Source organism: Mustelus asterias, chromosome 2, assembly GCF_964213995.1.
Source record: "Mustelus asterias chromosome 2, sMusAst1.hap1.1, whole genome shotgun sequence".
Taxonomy (NCBI): domain Eukaryota; kingdom Metazoa; phylum Chordata; class Chondrichthyes; order Carcharhiniformes; family Triakidae; genus Mustelus; species Mustelus asterias.
Window position 1 is genome coordinate 105,517,365 of NC_135802.1, and position 17,845 is coordinate 105,535,209.

General features: G+C 41.1%; 1 protein-coding gene across 1 annotated transcript in view; it reads left to right on the top strand.

The window, feature by feature from the left end:
* Positions 1–14,171, top strand: part of cpvl (carboxypeptidase vitellogenic like) — a 93,921-nt gene extending 79,750 nt beyond the window's left edge. Inside the window, exon 13 of the mRNA XM_078239746.1 lies at positions 13,508–14,171. Coding sequence (XP_078095872.1) covers positions 13,508–13,609 — 102 coding nt within the window. The 3' untranslated portion in view covers positions 13,610–14,171. The remainder of the gene's footprint in view (positions 1–13,507) is intronic.
* The last annotated feature ends 3,674 nt before the right edge of the window (positions 14,172–17,845 follow it).

The window sequence follows — 17,845 nt, forward strand, 5'->3', positions numbered from 1 at the left end:
CTTAGGATATTTTAAATGCCACATGTAACATAAGAACTAAAATGGTAAAACAATAAAAACAATTATTTAGAGCTTAAGTTCATGGCTAATTTCCTTGTTTATCTTTATTTATGTATTTTCTCATTTCCTCACGCACAGGCACAACTTTCAGCTATTTGATGTTTCAAAGGGTCCAGACTTCAACTGTAGCTACAGGAGAATTCAGATTTCAATTAGGGCTTCCCTTGGGAATCAGAGTTGGTGGTGGCAAGTTTCTTCAAATAAGCCCAAATAAGAGCTCTGTAGCTGGATATGTATAAGCTGCAATTTTGCCTGTGTTTCATTCTTTGTGTGATCCTCATTCTCTAAAACCTACAAATGTGCCCTTAAGAATACCATATCTTCAAAAAAAAGGAGCTCTAGTTACAGCTACAGTACAGCTTTAAAGAGCTATTGGGAAGACCAGAGCAAGCTTCAATAAGTTATTTTGTTCTAGAAGACCAAAGCAATGCAGATACGATTTTATTTTAGAGACACAACAATAACATCATGGAGCCAATTGAAAGGACAGGCCTTCAAAGCAACCTCCTAAAAGTAATGGCCTCTCCTTCTGATTGCATTATTGGGAGAGACCTTCATTTAAGTAAATGTGGAGACCACATTAAACCTTGTGCATAATATTCACATGAACTCAGACCTAGTGGTGGATGTAAAGTTAGTGTGACCTTGTGCGCAGTTTCATTTTCGGGGCCCTTGATAATTAATCTCTAATTGTCAATAACAAATGTTGATTAAGTAACAGGGAAACATTCCTGCACTATTATCAGATACTCTACAAGGAAAGGACATATTGTCCCATCAATCATTTCCCTTTGTTTCTAGAGAAGTGATTGGATACTACATACCTGATTTTATAGTTACTTTAAAGAACATGTCTTGTAAATCAAAGAACTGTTAGAAGGGTGAATTGTATATCACTCCATAAATCTTTTCCACAAATCCCATGCTGAACAAATTCACTTGAAAGAAAACAAAAATGTTTTTCCTCTAATTTGTGATTCGTTGGGATTTTATGAAATGAATATTGAAATGGTTTATTTGATTTTGTGGAATTCTTAGTTAGTAGACATTTTGCTTAATTTTAAATCCATCGGAATCAATTCGCTGCGATGTAAGTTCACTCAGAGTGTTGAACCCTAGTCAAAGCTGCAGTTAGTGCCAAATGAACCTGTTCATACATTTTTGACACAGATCTTTTTCAATTGAATTGTAGTGTAACCGCTATGTGATACAGTGACTGAAATATTTTAAATTGTTTATTCAGCTAAGGAGTGTTGAACAAGGATTGTTAATATTGCACAGTTAAATATTAAATCGAGGGTAATTAATGTTTCTTTATGTAGTGTAATTACGGTTATAATTAATATCAATTGCACTCTCAAAAAATGAGGATCGTAAGAGTTCCAACATCCCCTGGGGATTTGTTGTATTTTTGATAAATTAGTTGCTTTATTTGGAACTGTGAACTTTTAAATTCAAATCAAGTTTTCTAAGGTGCACATTTATATGTCCATTATGTATATTATCGTGAATGTTTGTCAGTTTCTTCCCAGATACTCCATATATTTTTATACAGGATCATGTTGTATGCAATGAGATATCGGGTCAAGTTTCTTAATCTCATTTCATACACTCTATGATCGCTTTGCGTTCAAAATCATTAGGATCTGGATAGAATAAACTGGGAGAAACTGTTCCTGCTCATAAAAGGATCAAGAAGGAGAGGCCACAGATTTTAAGTGATTTGTAAAAGAAACAAATGTGATATGAGAAAAAACTTTTTCATAGCGAGTGACTCGGGTCTGGAATGCTCTGCTTGGAAATGTGCTGGAGGCAGCTTGAATCGAGGCTTTCAAGAGGGCATTAAATGATTATTTGAATTGAAACTACGGGTATGGGGAAAAGGCAGGGGAATGACACTAAGTCAGCTTGTTTGCAGAGGTGTTACTGTCTCCTTCTGTGTCATAAGAATTCTGTAAAGCTGCATTCAGTGACTTTGACCGTTTGTGTGAAATTGGATTATTGAAATTTTTTTCAATCAGGTTCTTGGTGCTTAACGCTGAACACTGACTTCTAGTTATCTGCTCCTACTACTTCTTGGACTGAGTGTCTGGAAGAACTGCTGACCCTCTGCAGATACAGGACATCTCTCATCCTTTATCTACCCAGGAGACCTCCAGTACTCTGTCCAAAAACCTTGGAGCCCACTGTTTCCAAGATTGTGCCATTCTTCACTGATTTCCAACACATTTTCACTTCCTGCATGACTTCCAGCAGTGCTGCCACTACGTATGCACCTCCCATTTTAAAAGGTGCAGGCTTGCTTTAAGTGGTGCTAGGAAGTTACTATGTTGGGCCCCATGCTGATGCATGCAGCCAAGGAACAGTTAGCACTGGCTGCACACACCCCAAGCATTGTAATGAATAGGCAGCACAAAGCTGGCATATTTCCTGTTTTTCAATAAACCAGCACAGATTAATCATGCATTGCAATCTCTGTGGCTTTTTGGGGGGCTCTGAAATTTAGCCCCTTTCTGTTTTGCTTTCTTACATGTTCTTACAAGAAGGATGGAAGGTGAAAGGCTGTTTCCCCTGGCTGGAAACTCTGAAACTGAGAGGGTCACAATCTTGGGATAAGGGATCTTCATTTAGGCCTGAAATGAGGAGAAAATAGGATTGTAAATCTCATGCATATTTTACCCTAGGATGTCAATGCTTGGTCGTTGAGCATTTTAAGACAGAGCTCATTAGGTTCCTAGAAAATAAGAGAATTGAGGGAATAGGGCAGGAAAATTGATGTGAGGTAGAAAATGAGCCATAATCATATTGAATGATGGAGTGGACTTGAGGGGCTATATGGCCTATTCCTGCTTCTATTTCTTATGTTCTTATAATAGGAAATGCCTGTCTTATTTTAAATTTGTTGGATGCTAGTGAACTTGTTCAATGTATATGGAGCTTTCCTTGTTGACCTCCCTAATGAATAGTTACAAATGAAACCCATGACACCTAGCTAGTGCTTCCTTTTTATAAAATGTTAATAATTAATAGCAAGAGCTAAAATGCTGCTTTTGGATAACTGGTTCTGAATTTTCAGCCCTCCTGATTGTTGAATTATATATAACATATATATATATATATATATATATATACAACATAAATGATGCCTTAAAATTATGTTGTGCCTTTAATTTAGAAAAAAGCATTCCAGCATGCCAGTATATTTTAAAGTGGATTGAGCTTGAGGGAGTAGGGAGGGGGGGAGGAGAGGAGTCAGCAAGGGCAGAGCTAATGCGCGAGTGGAACTTAATATGTGACTAGCATGGGCATATTTTTAACAAGTTGGGACTATGTAGCGGTTAGAGGATATGTGGTCATTAAGGAACGTGTTGGAGAAATCAGGCCAAACCTCATCTCGCCTCATAATTTGTTTCGTTCATCTTCAAATAAATGGTGGCTTCATGTTCATGTGACTCAAATCTTTGGTCCAGAGCTCAAGGTGCAGTTATTGTTGCATCCCTAGGTTACAATATTGTACAAGTGGATAAGGTAGTGTGAATCAGCTCTCAATAGTATAAGTTCAACAGTATGAATTAAGGGAGCAATGGTACTACAGAACCAGAGGTTATCTATGGCAGACCAGGATTTGTATCAATTTTCTTACTTCCTTGTTTTCTTCCTCTTCTTGTGCTGTTAATTGTCTCCTGAGGAATTCCCTTCTTGCATCCTTGTTCAAAAACCACTTGAAAGTCATTGCGTGGGGGTGTAACATGGTGCTGTTCGATTATTTCCCTCAAAGATATCTTTTCTTTTTTTTCCTCTTCCATCTTTGGAAAGATGCTTGGTTTTAGACTAGGAATGAATCATGTCACAATATCCAGCTTTGCAACCACCTTTAACCAGAAGTGCCAAGTGGATGATCCATTTCGATTTCCTCCTGAGGTCCCCAACACCACAAATGCAAATTTGATTCATTCCAGCTAAAATAAAGAGATTACTGAAGGCACCAGATAACCAAAGGCTATGAGCCTTGACAATATTCTGGCAATAGTACTGAAGACTTGTACCCAGGACTAGCCGCACCCCTAACAAGCTGTTACAGCACAGCTAAAGCACTAGCATCTATCCAACAATATGGAAAGTTGCCCAGGTATATCCTGTGCAAAAAAAGTCTGAAAATCCAACCCTGGCCAATTATTGCTCCATCAGCCCACTCTCAATCATCAGCAAAGTGTTATCAAGTGCTATCAAGCAGCACTTACTCAGCAATAACCTGCTCACTGTCGCTCAGTTTGGGTGCTGCCAGGGCCACTCAGCTCCTGATGTCTTTACAGCCTTGACCCAAACATGGAAAAATAAAATGAACTTTAGAGATGAGGTGAGACCGACTGCCTTGACATCAAGGCAGCATTTTACTGAGAGCGGTATCAAGAAGCCCCAGAAAAATGGAATCAATGCGAGTTGGGACAGTAGGGGAGGGAAATCCCCAATAGCTAATCATACCTAGCACTAAGGAACACATTTGTGGTTGCTGGTGATCAATCATTTCAGTCCCAGGACATCGCTACAGGAGTTCCTCAGGGTGATGTCCAAGCCCAACCATCTTCAACTGCTTCATTAATGACATTTCCTCCATCAAAAGGTCAGAAGTGGGGACGTTCATTGGTTGCACATCACTGTATCTCCCACTATCAACATCCAGGGGGTTAGCATTGAAACTGAACTGGCCCAGTCCTATAAATACTGTGGTTACAAGAGTAAATCAGAGGCTGGTAATTCTGCAGGGAGTAAATCACTTCCTGACTCACCAAAACCTGTCCACCATCTACAAGGCACAAGTCAGGAATGTGATGGAATATTCTCCACTTGCCTGGATGAGTGCAGCTCTGACAAAACTCAAGAAGTTCAACACCATCCAGAAGAAAGCAACCCCCATGATTGGCACCTCATCCTGCACCTTAAACATTCACTCCTTCCACCTCCAATGCAGTGACAGTGTGCACCATCTATAAGGTAAAGTTTATTTATTAGTCACAAGTAAAGCTTATATTAACACTGCAATGAAGTTACTGTGAAATTCCCCTCGTTGCCACACTCCGGCACCTGTTCGGGTTACTGTACCTAACCAGCACGTCTTTCAGACTGTGGGAGGAAACCGGAGCAACCAGAGGAAACCCACGCAGACACACGAAGAACGTGCAAACTCCACAAAGACAGTAACCCAAGGCGGGAATCAAACCCGGATCCCTGGTGCTATGGGGCAGCAGTGCTAACCACTGTGCCACCCAAGATGCATTGCAGCAACTCACCAAGGCTCCTTTGTTAGTGCCTTCGAAGCCAGCGACCTCTGCTGCCTCAAAGGACAAGGGCAGCAGATGTTTGGGAACACCACCACTTGCAAGTTCCCTTCCAAGCCACTCACCATCCTTCACTGTCACTGGGTCAAACTCCTGGAACTCCCTCCCTAGGAGCACTGTGTACCTATGCTACATAGACTGCAATGGTGCAAGAAGGCATTTCAGCAATAGCTTCTCAAGGACAATTGGGAATGGGCAATAAATGCTGGCCTAGTCGGCGTCACATAAATGAATAAAACAAAAAGTATTATATACTGATGTTTCCAGTGTGCAAAGCCTGCTGTGCCACCTCGCTTAAGTCCCCACCACATCCCAGAATCTATTCCATTGCATATTTTAGCTTTTTCCCCCTTCAGCTGCTGTGTCACAGTCAACTGTAATGGGTTCAATCTGCTCAAAATTAAACACTTTGGGTCAAAATTGTGAACTGGTTGGTTACTAAAAATCTACAGTTGCACTCCAAATAGAACATTCCCAAGTTAAGTAAAATTTTATTATATACAGTCTATATCATGATAGTATTTTGTGTCTGGCTCCAAGTTCTAAGATGTAGCTTTGGTTAACAAAATGTCCTGTATGAATACATGCTTGTTGTACAGCTGCATTCAGTCTCTCATGAGAAATGCTGCAATAATTTGTGCAAGTTTTGTTCTCATTCAGATTATTGTTAACCACAAGAATTCATTCATCTTGTGCTTTAATTTCACACAGATCTATGTGGTAATCTAATATGTGAAAGGGATGTGGTTAACCCTTGAAGAAAAGGGACCCAAAGACGAGATTCTCAAAATAATGCTGAGATAGCAAAGCATACATATTTTCAGGACACTTTGACCAGAAAATATACACCAGAATTTGTGAAAAAATTGGGGGAGGATGGGGAACAACAGCTTTGATATAACATTAAATATAAGAGGTTGTAATCAGAGGATAGATGAATGAGTCAAGCCACCCTAGCATGAAAAGCAAGAATGGGATAATCTAACACTGATAATGGAACAATTATGGCATTTATGGTACACTACCTGTGTTCCTGAGAGGAGAGGAAAGAAAGACTTTAATTTATATAGCATCATTCACCTCAGCACGTTTGCACATAACCAGCTCCTACAAATGGTAACATGATAATGGTCAGGTAATCTCTTCCTGTTTATTGAGGGATAAATATTCATCAGGAGGCCTGGGATAACTCCCCTATTCTTCCCAAATAGTGTTATGGGATTATTTATTTAAGGCTGATGGTGTGACAGCTCATTTGAAAGACGCCCAATCGTTGGGGCCTGTCAGCCCAAACCCAGTAATTCCCAACCCTATTTACCTTTCTTTAAAAGCACTCGGCCATTAAGGCACTCTTTCCTTGGAACTACAGCCTCAGCAACAGCTAGGGCTGGCAGGAGTGCTGCTGAGCTGGTGGTCCTCTGGTCCAGCAGGTCTTGGGGCAGGCCATCATCCTTAACTGGCCCCCATTGGCAGTATGCCTCCCCGAGCCCTGCCTCCAGTTGAAGAAAGGTTGCCTCCTGCTTTAGGCTCCGGCAGTGAAACTTCTGCCACTTCTACAAAATTCAGCCCAATGGCTCTGAGAATTACAGGGAGAAAGAGTGAGGGAACAGGCAGAGGGAATCCAGGTTCTGATGAAAGATGATCCACCTGAAACCATAACTCTGATTCTCTCTCCACCGATGCTGACAGGACAGCTGAGTATTTTTAGCATTTCCTGGTCTTATTTCAGATTTCCAGCATTCGAGTTTTTTGGTTTAGTATTTTTTTTGTTGTTGTCATTTTTAGAATCAACTTCCTGGTCAAAACCAGGCAGATTCAGAGGTTGTCTGATGGGTATACCTACAGCATTAGACAATAGTCAAGAACATAGAGGAGGAAGATAGAATGTGACTGGCTCGTATTTGTGCTGGAGCAGAGATACAGGCCGGGATTCTCCCCCCAAAAACAAAAGTGCCCAGCAAACGAGAGATTTTCCCACCCATTTTTTGGGTGTACTTACCTGAACGAATCTCCGGCACTCTGGCTTATCAAATTCCTCCCCTTATATAAAAGACTAATTTGACCGACGTGAAACATTTTTCCATTCTACATTAAATAAGAATAGTTTCTGTATTATGGAAACAGCTGCTAAGTCTCATGTCCTATGGTTCATGAAAGCCCTTTCTGCATAAGATCATCCTTTTGAGCAGGCCACAGTCCAAATATTGTTTTTTTTTATTATGTCAACTTTAATGCAATCCTACAATCTTGTGTGAAAAGAAGGAAATAGTTTTGATGAGATAGTAGTTTACGTTTGAGTGGGGCTTTCTATGAGGTCACCTGTATACATTTTGTGTGGATAGAGGTCAGCGGCTAAGGAAATGCCCATTTTCAGACATAGAACTGTAGCTATGTCCCGCAGATAAGCTGTTAGCCCTTCAACTTTCATAAATTAGTCTGATGAGTTGTCCAAGGGAAATTTAGAATCCCTTCAAATTTAAAATAAGGCCTCCTGCTATGATTCTCATTTTGGAAGGAGGAAGTCTAAATTTAAAAATTACCAATGCATTCATTAGAGACAAATTCTGCTTTATTTTATATTTGCTTTCACAATTAATGTACAGAAAGGGTCAAAACTTAAAATATATTCAATATGGAATAGGAATGTTCTTTCTGTCTGATTAGTTTATGTACTAAATCTTTTCTCAAATTTTTGTTCATAATGTAATTTGATTTTTAATTGTAATTTTATATTTTCCTTAATTGAGATTATTTTCACTGCTGTACTGAATGTTTTTTATTACTACGACCATTTCGAACAACCTTAGAATTATCCTGTAACATCATAGAATCTCTACAGTGCAGGAGGCCATTCATTGAGCCTGCACCGATAACAATCCCACCCAGGCCCTATTCCCATAACCCCATGTATTTACCCTTCAAATCCCCCTGACATCAAGGGGCAATTTAGCAAGGCTAATCAACCTAACTTGCACATCTTTGGAGTGTGGGAGGGAACCCATGCCGACATGGGGAGAACGAAAACTCACATACCTCACACTTTTAAAAAATTCATTCTTTGGACATGGGCGTCACTGGCTGTCCAGCATTTATTGCCCATCCCTAGTTGCTGTTGGAGGGCAGTTGAGAGTCAACCACATTGCTGTGGCTCTGAAGTCACATGTAGGCCAGACCGGGTAAGGACAGCAAATTTCCTTCCCTTAGGAAAGTTAGTGAACCAGATGGGTTTTTCCGACAATCGACAATGGTTTCATGGTCATCAGTAGATTCCTAATTCCAAATTTTTTTTATTGAATTCGAATTCCACCATCTCCCCTGGCGGGATTCGAATCCGGGTCTCCAGAACATTAGCTGAGTTTCTGGATTAACAATCTAGCAATAATACCACTAGGTCATCACCTCCCATTGTAGACAGTTTTCCCGACAAAATATGAAGTTAGGTTTTACATCCTTTAAATTGTCTTCCACATCCATCTAATATCGAATGGTTTTAAACTATGAACTGGATGGAAAAGCAGAACCATAAAAAATCTCCAGAATACAATGAAATCCTCTGGGAAGAATTGCGAAGCGCTGAAGCTATAATTGCATATAATGTGACAGGGTATATGTAAGAGATAAGGACAGGAGTAGGGCATATGACTCTCAGGTCTGCTGCACCATTCAATAATATCATGGCTGATCTTCTATTTCCACTTTCCAACTCTATCCCCATTTCACTTGATACCCTTAGTGTTTAAAAATCTATCAATTTCTGTCTGGCACCCCCTTACCTACCCTTCCAGTTACATCTTCAAAAAACTAATAGATGTGTTGAACATGATTTCTCTTTCATTAGACTATATTGACCCTGCCTAATCAAAGTATGCTTTTCTGAGTGTCCTGTTACCATGTCTTTAATAGTAGATTCTACCATTTGAACTTTAACTGATGTTAGGCAAACCTTTATTTATATTCTTTCAAGGGATGAGAGCATTGCTGGCTAGGCCAGCATTTACTGTGCATTCCTAGTTGCCTTGGAGAAGCTTTTAGACCAATTAATCTCTCCAATATTTTTTCTTTACTAATATTAATTACTTTAAATTCTTCATTCTCATTAGCTCCTTGGTTTCTCACTATTTTCAATATGTTTTTCTGTCTTCGACTGTGAAGACAGAAAATATTTATTTAATGTCTCTGCATTTACTTATTTCCCCATTATGATTTATCCAGTCACTTCCTTTCAGGGACCCACATGTACTTTTGCTATTCCCTTCATCTTTCAAAACTCTTGCACAATTTTTTATAATCTTTTTATATTTCTTGCTAGTTTATTCTCATGTTCTGCTAACTCTCTGTTTATCAATTTCTTGGTTATTCTTTGCTGATTTCTCAATCTTTCAGGCTTTACACTTTTTGTCAACATTGTAAAGTTCTTTTAATTGTTACTGTCCTTAACTTCTCTAATTAGCCATGGCTACAACTTTTCCTGTAGAATTTTTATTCCTTCAGGGAATGTACAACACTAACTTCTGCTGCTGTGAATGCATACTTGGTACACAGTGCAGTCTTCAGCAAGTGTAAAATTGTTCCCAATGCCTTTCCAGTCGGCAACCTTTGCTTGATTTTAAGATGGTTTAATCAGGAACTGGTAGTGAAACAGGCTGAGAAAGTGAACTGATACCTCATGCCTCATTTCTACTGCAGCCTGGACCTAAGAAAGCTTTGAAAGAAAAACAACTACGTCTACAGAGCGGTTAAAGCCCGCACACAGAACATTTGCCACAATCCATAAAAAGCAGACCATGAACATAAACAAAATATATGAATAATATACAAGCAAAATACACAATGCTATTTTCTCCCTGAGCATATTAAAGCTTTGGGAATTTCATTCACTGAATTTCCTCATTATATATCTTCATTATTTACTGAATTATCAGAAGCACGTTTTGCAGAGATACAGTTGCTAAATTATAAGTAAACATGATACAAGAACTTGCAATTTGTTAAAGACTGCACAGATTTAAAATTGAATAATTTGAACTTTATTGTTAGCCTGTGTCAAACCAACCTGTTTGTTTTAATGCACAGTAAGGAGTCTAACAACACCAGGTTAAAGTCCAACAGGTTTGTTTGGTAGCAAACGCCACCAGCTTTCGGAGCGCTGCTCCTTCGTCAGATGGAGTGGAAATCTACTCTCAAACAGGGCACAGAGACACAAAAAGATGCAGCCAGCTGATGTTCTGGCTGGAATGATATGGCTGTTCACGCTGGCGGGATTTTCCCATCCTGTTGCAGTGAATGGAGATTTGGCTGGGCACCAAATTCTCTGACCTCGCTCCAGTGGGAGCATGGCGTGAACAGCCGGTAAGATTGTGCCTTCTGACACTGCAAATGTGCTGGAAGTGCTACTGCTAGTATTACGGCACAAATTCACTCCTTTCACTAGCAGCTGGCAATTAAGCAGCCGTTATCAGAACCGCCGGCCCATTAAGGATGGCAGCCTACCTCTTCAAACTGCAGGCCCAATCAAAGGATCAGCAGCTTATCAGCCTTGTGAGAGTCACTGATGCTGAGGCTGCAGGGAGAATAAGGCACCCACAAAAAGCCAGAGAACATTTTTTTAAAATGCTGTGGGGTCTGGCAGGCAATCCCTGGTGATTGAACCCTGTAGTCAGAACTTTGCGGGGGGGGGGGGGGGGGGGGGCGACCATTATTGCCCTCCCCTGTGGGCCAATGCCCACTGTTAAATAAGGGCACCCTGATAAGACACTGGGAGGCTGCCACAATGTATTTGGTGGTCTCCCCTTACAGCGGGGGAGAGCCGCGCTGTCATTGGTTTACTTGCTTCTCTGGATTCTCTCCCTATACCTCCTGCCACACATTCCGTCACTGAATGGCTGGTAAAATTCTGGTGGTTAATTTTGTCTCTCTCTCCACACATGCTGCAGAAAATTAGGAATTAGTATTTTACCTTTTTGCAATTGTTTTATAAAATGTACATTGCTTTATGTCAAGTTTTTTTTTAAATACCAGGGCTTTCCTAATTATAAACCAGCTTTAGATAAATAGCCATGGTTTCAAAATCACCTTCCTTAAATCCTGATCCTTTAATATAAATTTTTGAAGTGACATTGATGTCCAACACTGTTACTGGCACTTTTTTAAGTAAAGGATCTAGCTTAGTACAATGACAACAAAATGCAAAAGTGATCCAACTCATCATGGTCCAGAATAATAGGTTGGGGTTTGGGGTGATTCTCCCAAAAGTGCTGAATTGGTGGGAAAACGGTTCTAGATCACGACTGTTTTGTCAGTGCAGCTTCAGACCTGAATCTCCCCACTCTGTGCACTGCAGAGGTAACAATGCTGAATATCATTAAAAACCCAGGGGGCGGGCGGGGCCTATTCGCACCAGAGTTTGACAGTTTTGGAACTCTGTGCAAGCGCAGTGGCCCCGATCTGTCAGTCTTCCCGTTTGCTGGCCAGCTCAATCGCTGGCCAGCCCGGGACCCCCACAGTGCTGCCCCCCCACCCCCTCCCCCCATGGCCCGATCGCAGCCTCCACAACAATTCCCAGGCCAGCCCTGACCCCCCCCCCCCCGGCCAGCCCCGGAGCACCCTGATGTCCAGCCCACCACCTCCAGCAGTGGCGATATCCCTCCCCCCCCCCCCCCCCAGCAGACCATCCCACCAATCGCCCCGAGCCCTGCCCCCCCTTGGCACTATCTGATGCCTGGTGGGCAGTGCCAATGTGTCCCCTGGGCATGGGCACTTTGCCCCTTGGGCAGTGCTGGGGGCACAGGCTGGCACTGCCAGGGTGCCCATGTCCAGGGGGCACCACCCTCCTACCCAACCCCCTGGGGAGCCCCGATTGCCTCCCTTCATTCCAGCGGGATCTCCCACTAGTTGCCCGAACGTGGGGAGCTACTCTAAACCCCGCCGGAATGAAGTACTCCTGGTGTGGTGGGAGATTCAATCGGGCCCGATAAGTTCCCGATAATGAAATGCAAAACATATTTTAAAAAGATTCAAATCATTTACCTGTCTTCTCGCCGGTTTCCAGCGTGGTCTGGACTCCAACTGTTCTCCGACTCTGGGAGATGCGCATGTTCCCAGCGCGTGCGCAAATCCCGGAAAAAGGCCGACGACATTATTCTTTCAACCTGACCCGCCAGAAAAGTTGCGGGTCACGATGGGAGAATCGGGCCCTGCATTCCCTCTCTTGCCATTCTCACATTTGCCACTGGGAGATTCTGCCCCTAGCCACATTTTTTCCTCCCACAGAGGAGAGAAATTGGACGATTAGTCATATAGAATATCTTGCAATATCTTCGTGGTCATCTTGTGGCATAAGAAGAGACCTGAGCTGCATCAACTGAGAAGTACTGTATGGCACAGTTTGAGTCCCACCCCAGGACTTGATGGCCAAGGAAGGTGCGTTTATAACATGGTCAAACAGGTTGAGTATCAACCTGCAAATCTTTCTTACACACGCAGGGGTAAGATTGGGAGAGATTCTTGATCATCCATGTGTTGGAAAGAAATTTGGGTCCTCCGCCATGACTATCCATAGCTCCAGCCTACAACATGCATGGAAAAGTGCATGTTACCCCAGCAACTCAGATACCCTGGATGGGATTCTCCGGCCATTCACGTAAGCGGAATTCTCTGGTCCCGCTACAGAGAACAGAGATTTGGCTGAGCGCCAAATTCTCTGTCCCCTCTGGCAGTGCCGCTGGGGCATGAATGGCCAGAGAATTCTGGCCTCTGTGAACTGTAACACATTATCACCATGTGACACACAGCACTAAAAAGAAAATCATAAAAGCCTTTATAAAATTAAAAGAAAGAGACAACTTTGTTCTTAAAATTTCTGTGAGATCCGTACTTTAGAAAAGATTTTGCCAACAAAATTAATTTTATTCTTCAAGCTTCAGAGTAGGGAACATTATCAACAATAAAATCTATAACCAGGCAAACTTCAGGTGCACTGATCTGTAATCTGCATCAAGTGCACTCATAAGTTAAACCCAGAAAAGATTTGGTATGAATGTTAGCAACACGTTGTAATTTTTATTTTGTTGTATTTAAGTTTATTAATGTGCATTTTATATTTTCTGTTCAAGGTAATTGTACGAGGTGGAGGACACATATTGCCATATGATCAACCTGAAAGGGCATTTGACATGATTGACCGTTTCATCTCCAAAAATGGACAATTCCTCTGAACTGTTTGATGGAATTAGGTCACTCTCTTTTCTTAGCTTATTATATCTTATACTTTGATATCTCTTCTAAAATGTGAACGCATGTGGAATTTCCCTTGAATATCCCCATAGACATTTTGTGGCATGAGAAGAGATCTGAACTACATCAATATTCTGATGAAAGGTCATCAATCTGAAACATTAACTTTGCTCCTCTCACTATGGCCTTACCTGCTGAACATTTTCAATACTTTCTGCTTTTTAATTTGGATTTTCAGTTTCCACTCTACTTAATTTCAGATTTCCAGCTTCTGTGTTATTTTGCTTTTGGAAAGGTATCAAAAATGTTGTGTGACTTGGTGTAATTTTTAATCTCAATTCTTGCAAGATACAAAATGTGAATGAAGAAATAAATGCCTTAATGTTGTTGATTTATCATTGTTCGTCATTTCCCAGTTTTGTGCACCAAATGTTCCAACCTCCTCTGCCCAACAGCCATTGTCTTAAAAACATCAGTGAACATTTCCTCAAGGGGGGAAAATCAAGTAGACTTTGAATAAACAATTTTCGCATTTACAATGAAGTATGCAGTTTTTTTTTGGAGTTATACGTAACATTTTCTCTCTGGGGGTGGCTACATATTTGAGGATCAATCACTTTAACCCCTGGTGATCTAAAATGTCTGCCCTGAATATTCATTTAAAAAACTGGTAGCCAAAATGAAAGGAAACAGTAAGAAGATGAGGAGAAAATGACTGTTGAAAAAAGGGTTCAAACCACTTACCGATGAGCAGGGCTGTATTTTACTCAAATAAAGGAATGTTGAAGATGCTTAATAACTATCTTGTCTGGGTTTTTATAGAGAAAATTAAAAATTGAACTGTAGGCGAGCTGAACAAACCATTACTGGAGACAAATATTCAATTTAAATTAGGACCAAAAGTAGGAAAGCCACCAGGCCAAGATCGAATTCCCAGACTACTGAAAGCAATTGAGAGCCGACAGCACTAATTTTCCAAAACTGTTCAGAAACATGAATTGTGAAAAAAGGACTAGAGAATATCAAGTATAGATTCCCTATTAAAATAAATGGAATGGCATAAAGCAGGGAATTATACACAAGTTAGGGCTGGAATTTTAGCACTCACCTGGGCAGGAAATGGAGATAGAAGGGCAATGAATTTCACACCACTGGCCTGCATGCTGGTTCTCTGGCTCAATCCACCAGCCAGACCATTTCCCCAGAGGCGGGTTTTGGTGGGTGGGGGAAGAGGGCAGGTCTACTCACCTGCAAACAATAGATTGCCAACTAACCCAATTAAAGGCATATTAAGGTCTGTTAATGAACACTGACTGGAATTTTCTAGTTGGTCTCCAGGTTTCCAAAAGTGATGGGGACTGCTCAGCTGAATGGAGGCAACCTCCTGGTGACAGGCAGGCAGGGGTGAAGGACAGCACTCCAGATAAGCTTTGAGGCACTTCCTGCCTGCCTAGGTGCAGCTGCAGACACAAGCTGCCCTATGGAGGGGGTTCCACTTCCTCACTCCAACAAGGCCATTTTTGATTTAAAGTTGAAAAGGTTACTTACTTACCATGGCATCCTGCAGGTATTTCCAAGCTAGAAAGCCTCTGATTTGTCCTCCATCTTGAGAGTGCATCCAGCATCCTTAATTAGATGACATGCCTGCCCTCTGCCATTAATTAGCCATTCTGAGGGCAACCACATTGAGTGACTGTTTCCAATTCAGTGTAGGATTTGACCCCAATTTAGACCTGATGGGGAAGTTCAGAATCCCTCAGGTAGATTCCTGCAATTAGTTTTCTGTGTTTGGTTAAACATCTATAATTCAAAACATGGGTTGAAATCAGTCAACATGGGCTAATTACGGACATATAACAGTGGGGTGGTAAAGAGATGGTCATGCTCGGCCAGTTGAATTTTTCAAGGAAATGAATGGAGCTCATTTTTGCTTTTAATGATGGACACAATTGAATGATAACTAATGGATTGCCAATTTTATACCCCACCCAAATTTAGTTGCGGTGGAAATCAGGAAAATTGGGAGCCATGTAAAATGTTATTCCAATATACCAGTTATTTTTCAGACATATCTGTGTCTCTGCAGCCATTACTTAGTCAATCACAACCCACCAACAGTGTATGAGCCGGCTCTCTGAACAAGCAGTTCACCTAGTACTATTCTCTCGCCTTCTCCCCGTAACCCGGCACTTTCTTCCTTTTCAGACAAGAGTCTAATTCCCTTTTGAATGCTTTGATTGAACCTGCCACCACCACACTCTCAGAGGGCGCATTCCAGACCTTAGCCACTCGCTGGGTAAATAAAGGTTCATGTGCTTTTCCTTCTTTTGTCAATTATTTTAAATTTATGCCCTCTTGTTATCTTTTCACAAGTGGGAGTAATTTCTCCCTTTCTACTCTGTCCAGATCCCTCTTTACTTTGAACACCTCTATCAAATATCAGCCTTATTTTCTCCAGGAAAACAATCCCATTGATTCATCATCCCTGGAACCATTCTTGTGAATTTTCTCTCCACTTTCTCCAATGCCTTTACATCCTCCCTAAAATGTGATGCCCAGAACTGAACATAATACTCCAGTAGAGGCCAAAATAGTGTCTTACAAAGGTTCAACATAATCTCTTTGATCTTGTACTCTATACCCCATTAATCAAGCCGAGAATACTGTATGTTTAACTACTCTCCCAACCTGTCCAGCTACCTTCAATGACTTATGCACATACACATGCTGATCCCTCTGCTCCTGCACCTTCTTTAGAATTGTATCCTTTATTTTATATTGTCTCTTCATGTTCTTCCCACCAAAATGAACCACTTCACATTTTTCCACATTGAACATCATCTGCCACCTGTCTGCCCTTTCCATCAACATCTATATCCTTTTGGATTTCTACACTGGCCTTTTCCGAGTTCACAATGTTTCCAAAATTAGTAATCTCCAGATTACTCCCACACACAAAGAAGTATAGAAATATAATAGCAGATTAAAGGAATGCCCAAGAATATGGGGATAGATGGATAGCACAAGAATAGGGAATAGTAAGTCAATAAATCAGACCAGAGTAAGGGAGAAAGAAATAAAGCCTAAATCACTTGTATCATCCACAAACGTTAATATTGTTCTCTATACATCAAGATCTAGGTTGTGAAGAACAAGGATCGCAGCACTGACCCCTGGGGAACTCCACTACAAACCTAGCTCCAGCCTGAAAAACATCCATTCACCACTATTCGCTATTTCCTGTCACTCAACCAATTTCATGTTGCTTCTGTCCTTTTTATTCCATGTGCCACAACTTTGCTCACAAGTCTGTTGTGTGGCACTGTATCAAATGCCTTTTGGAAGTCAAAGCACTGCTCTCATCAACCTCTTCAAAAAACTCCCAACAAGTTAGTTAAACAGCATTTTCTCTTAAGAAATCAATGCTGGCTTTCTTTAATAAATCCACATTTTTCCAGTAGACTCTTAATTTTGTCCCGAATTCCTGTTTTTTTAGAAGTTTCTCCACTGCCGAAGTTAAACTGACTGACCATAGTTGCTGAGCTTAGCTTTACACTCTGTTTTGAAAAATAGTGTAACATTTGTAATTCTCCAGTCCTCAGGCAGCACTGAGCATAAGGAACTGAAACTTATGACCTCCACAATATCCATCCTCACTTCCTTAAGTATCCTTGGAAACATTTCACCCAGACCTGATGGTGCCTTGTCAACTTTAAGTATGATGTGGAGATGCCGGCGTTGGACTGGGGTAAACACAGTAAGAAGTTTAACAACACCAGGTTAAAGTCCAACAGGTTTATTTGGTAGCAAAAGCCACACAAGCTTTCGGAGCTCCAAGCCCCTTCTTCAGGTGAGACTCACCTGAATAAAATTTAAAATATTATGATCAAACCAGGTTCCATTCTAGGGTCTGAATTGTCCAGTAATAACATCAGCTGGGATCATAACACACTTACTAGGCCTCACATCGTTCCATATCCAAGCTACTGGGGTCATTTTGAGATAGAACCAGGTTTTACATTAAACATAAGTTATCTAGATCAGAGCTAATAACCATTCTGAAAAATTTTTTGATTTATCTTGGATCCAATTAGCTTACATGGGAATTACTTTCCAACAGAGTTTTACTTTGTCCCGCAGGGAGACAAGCCATTCTGTGAGCTAATTCTGCGGGCTTTCCTCAGGCCTAACATTTGAGAATTGGTTCATAGGTTCAT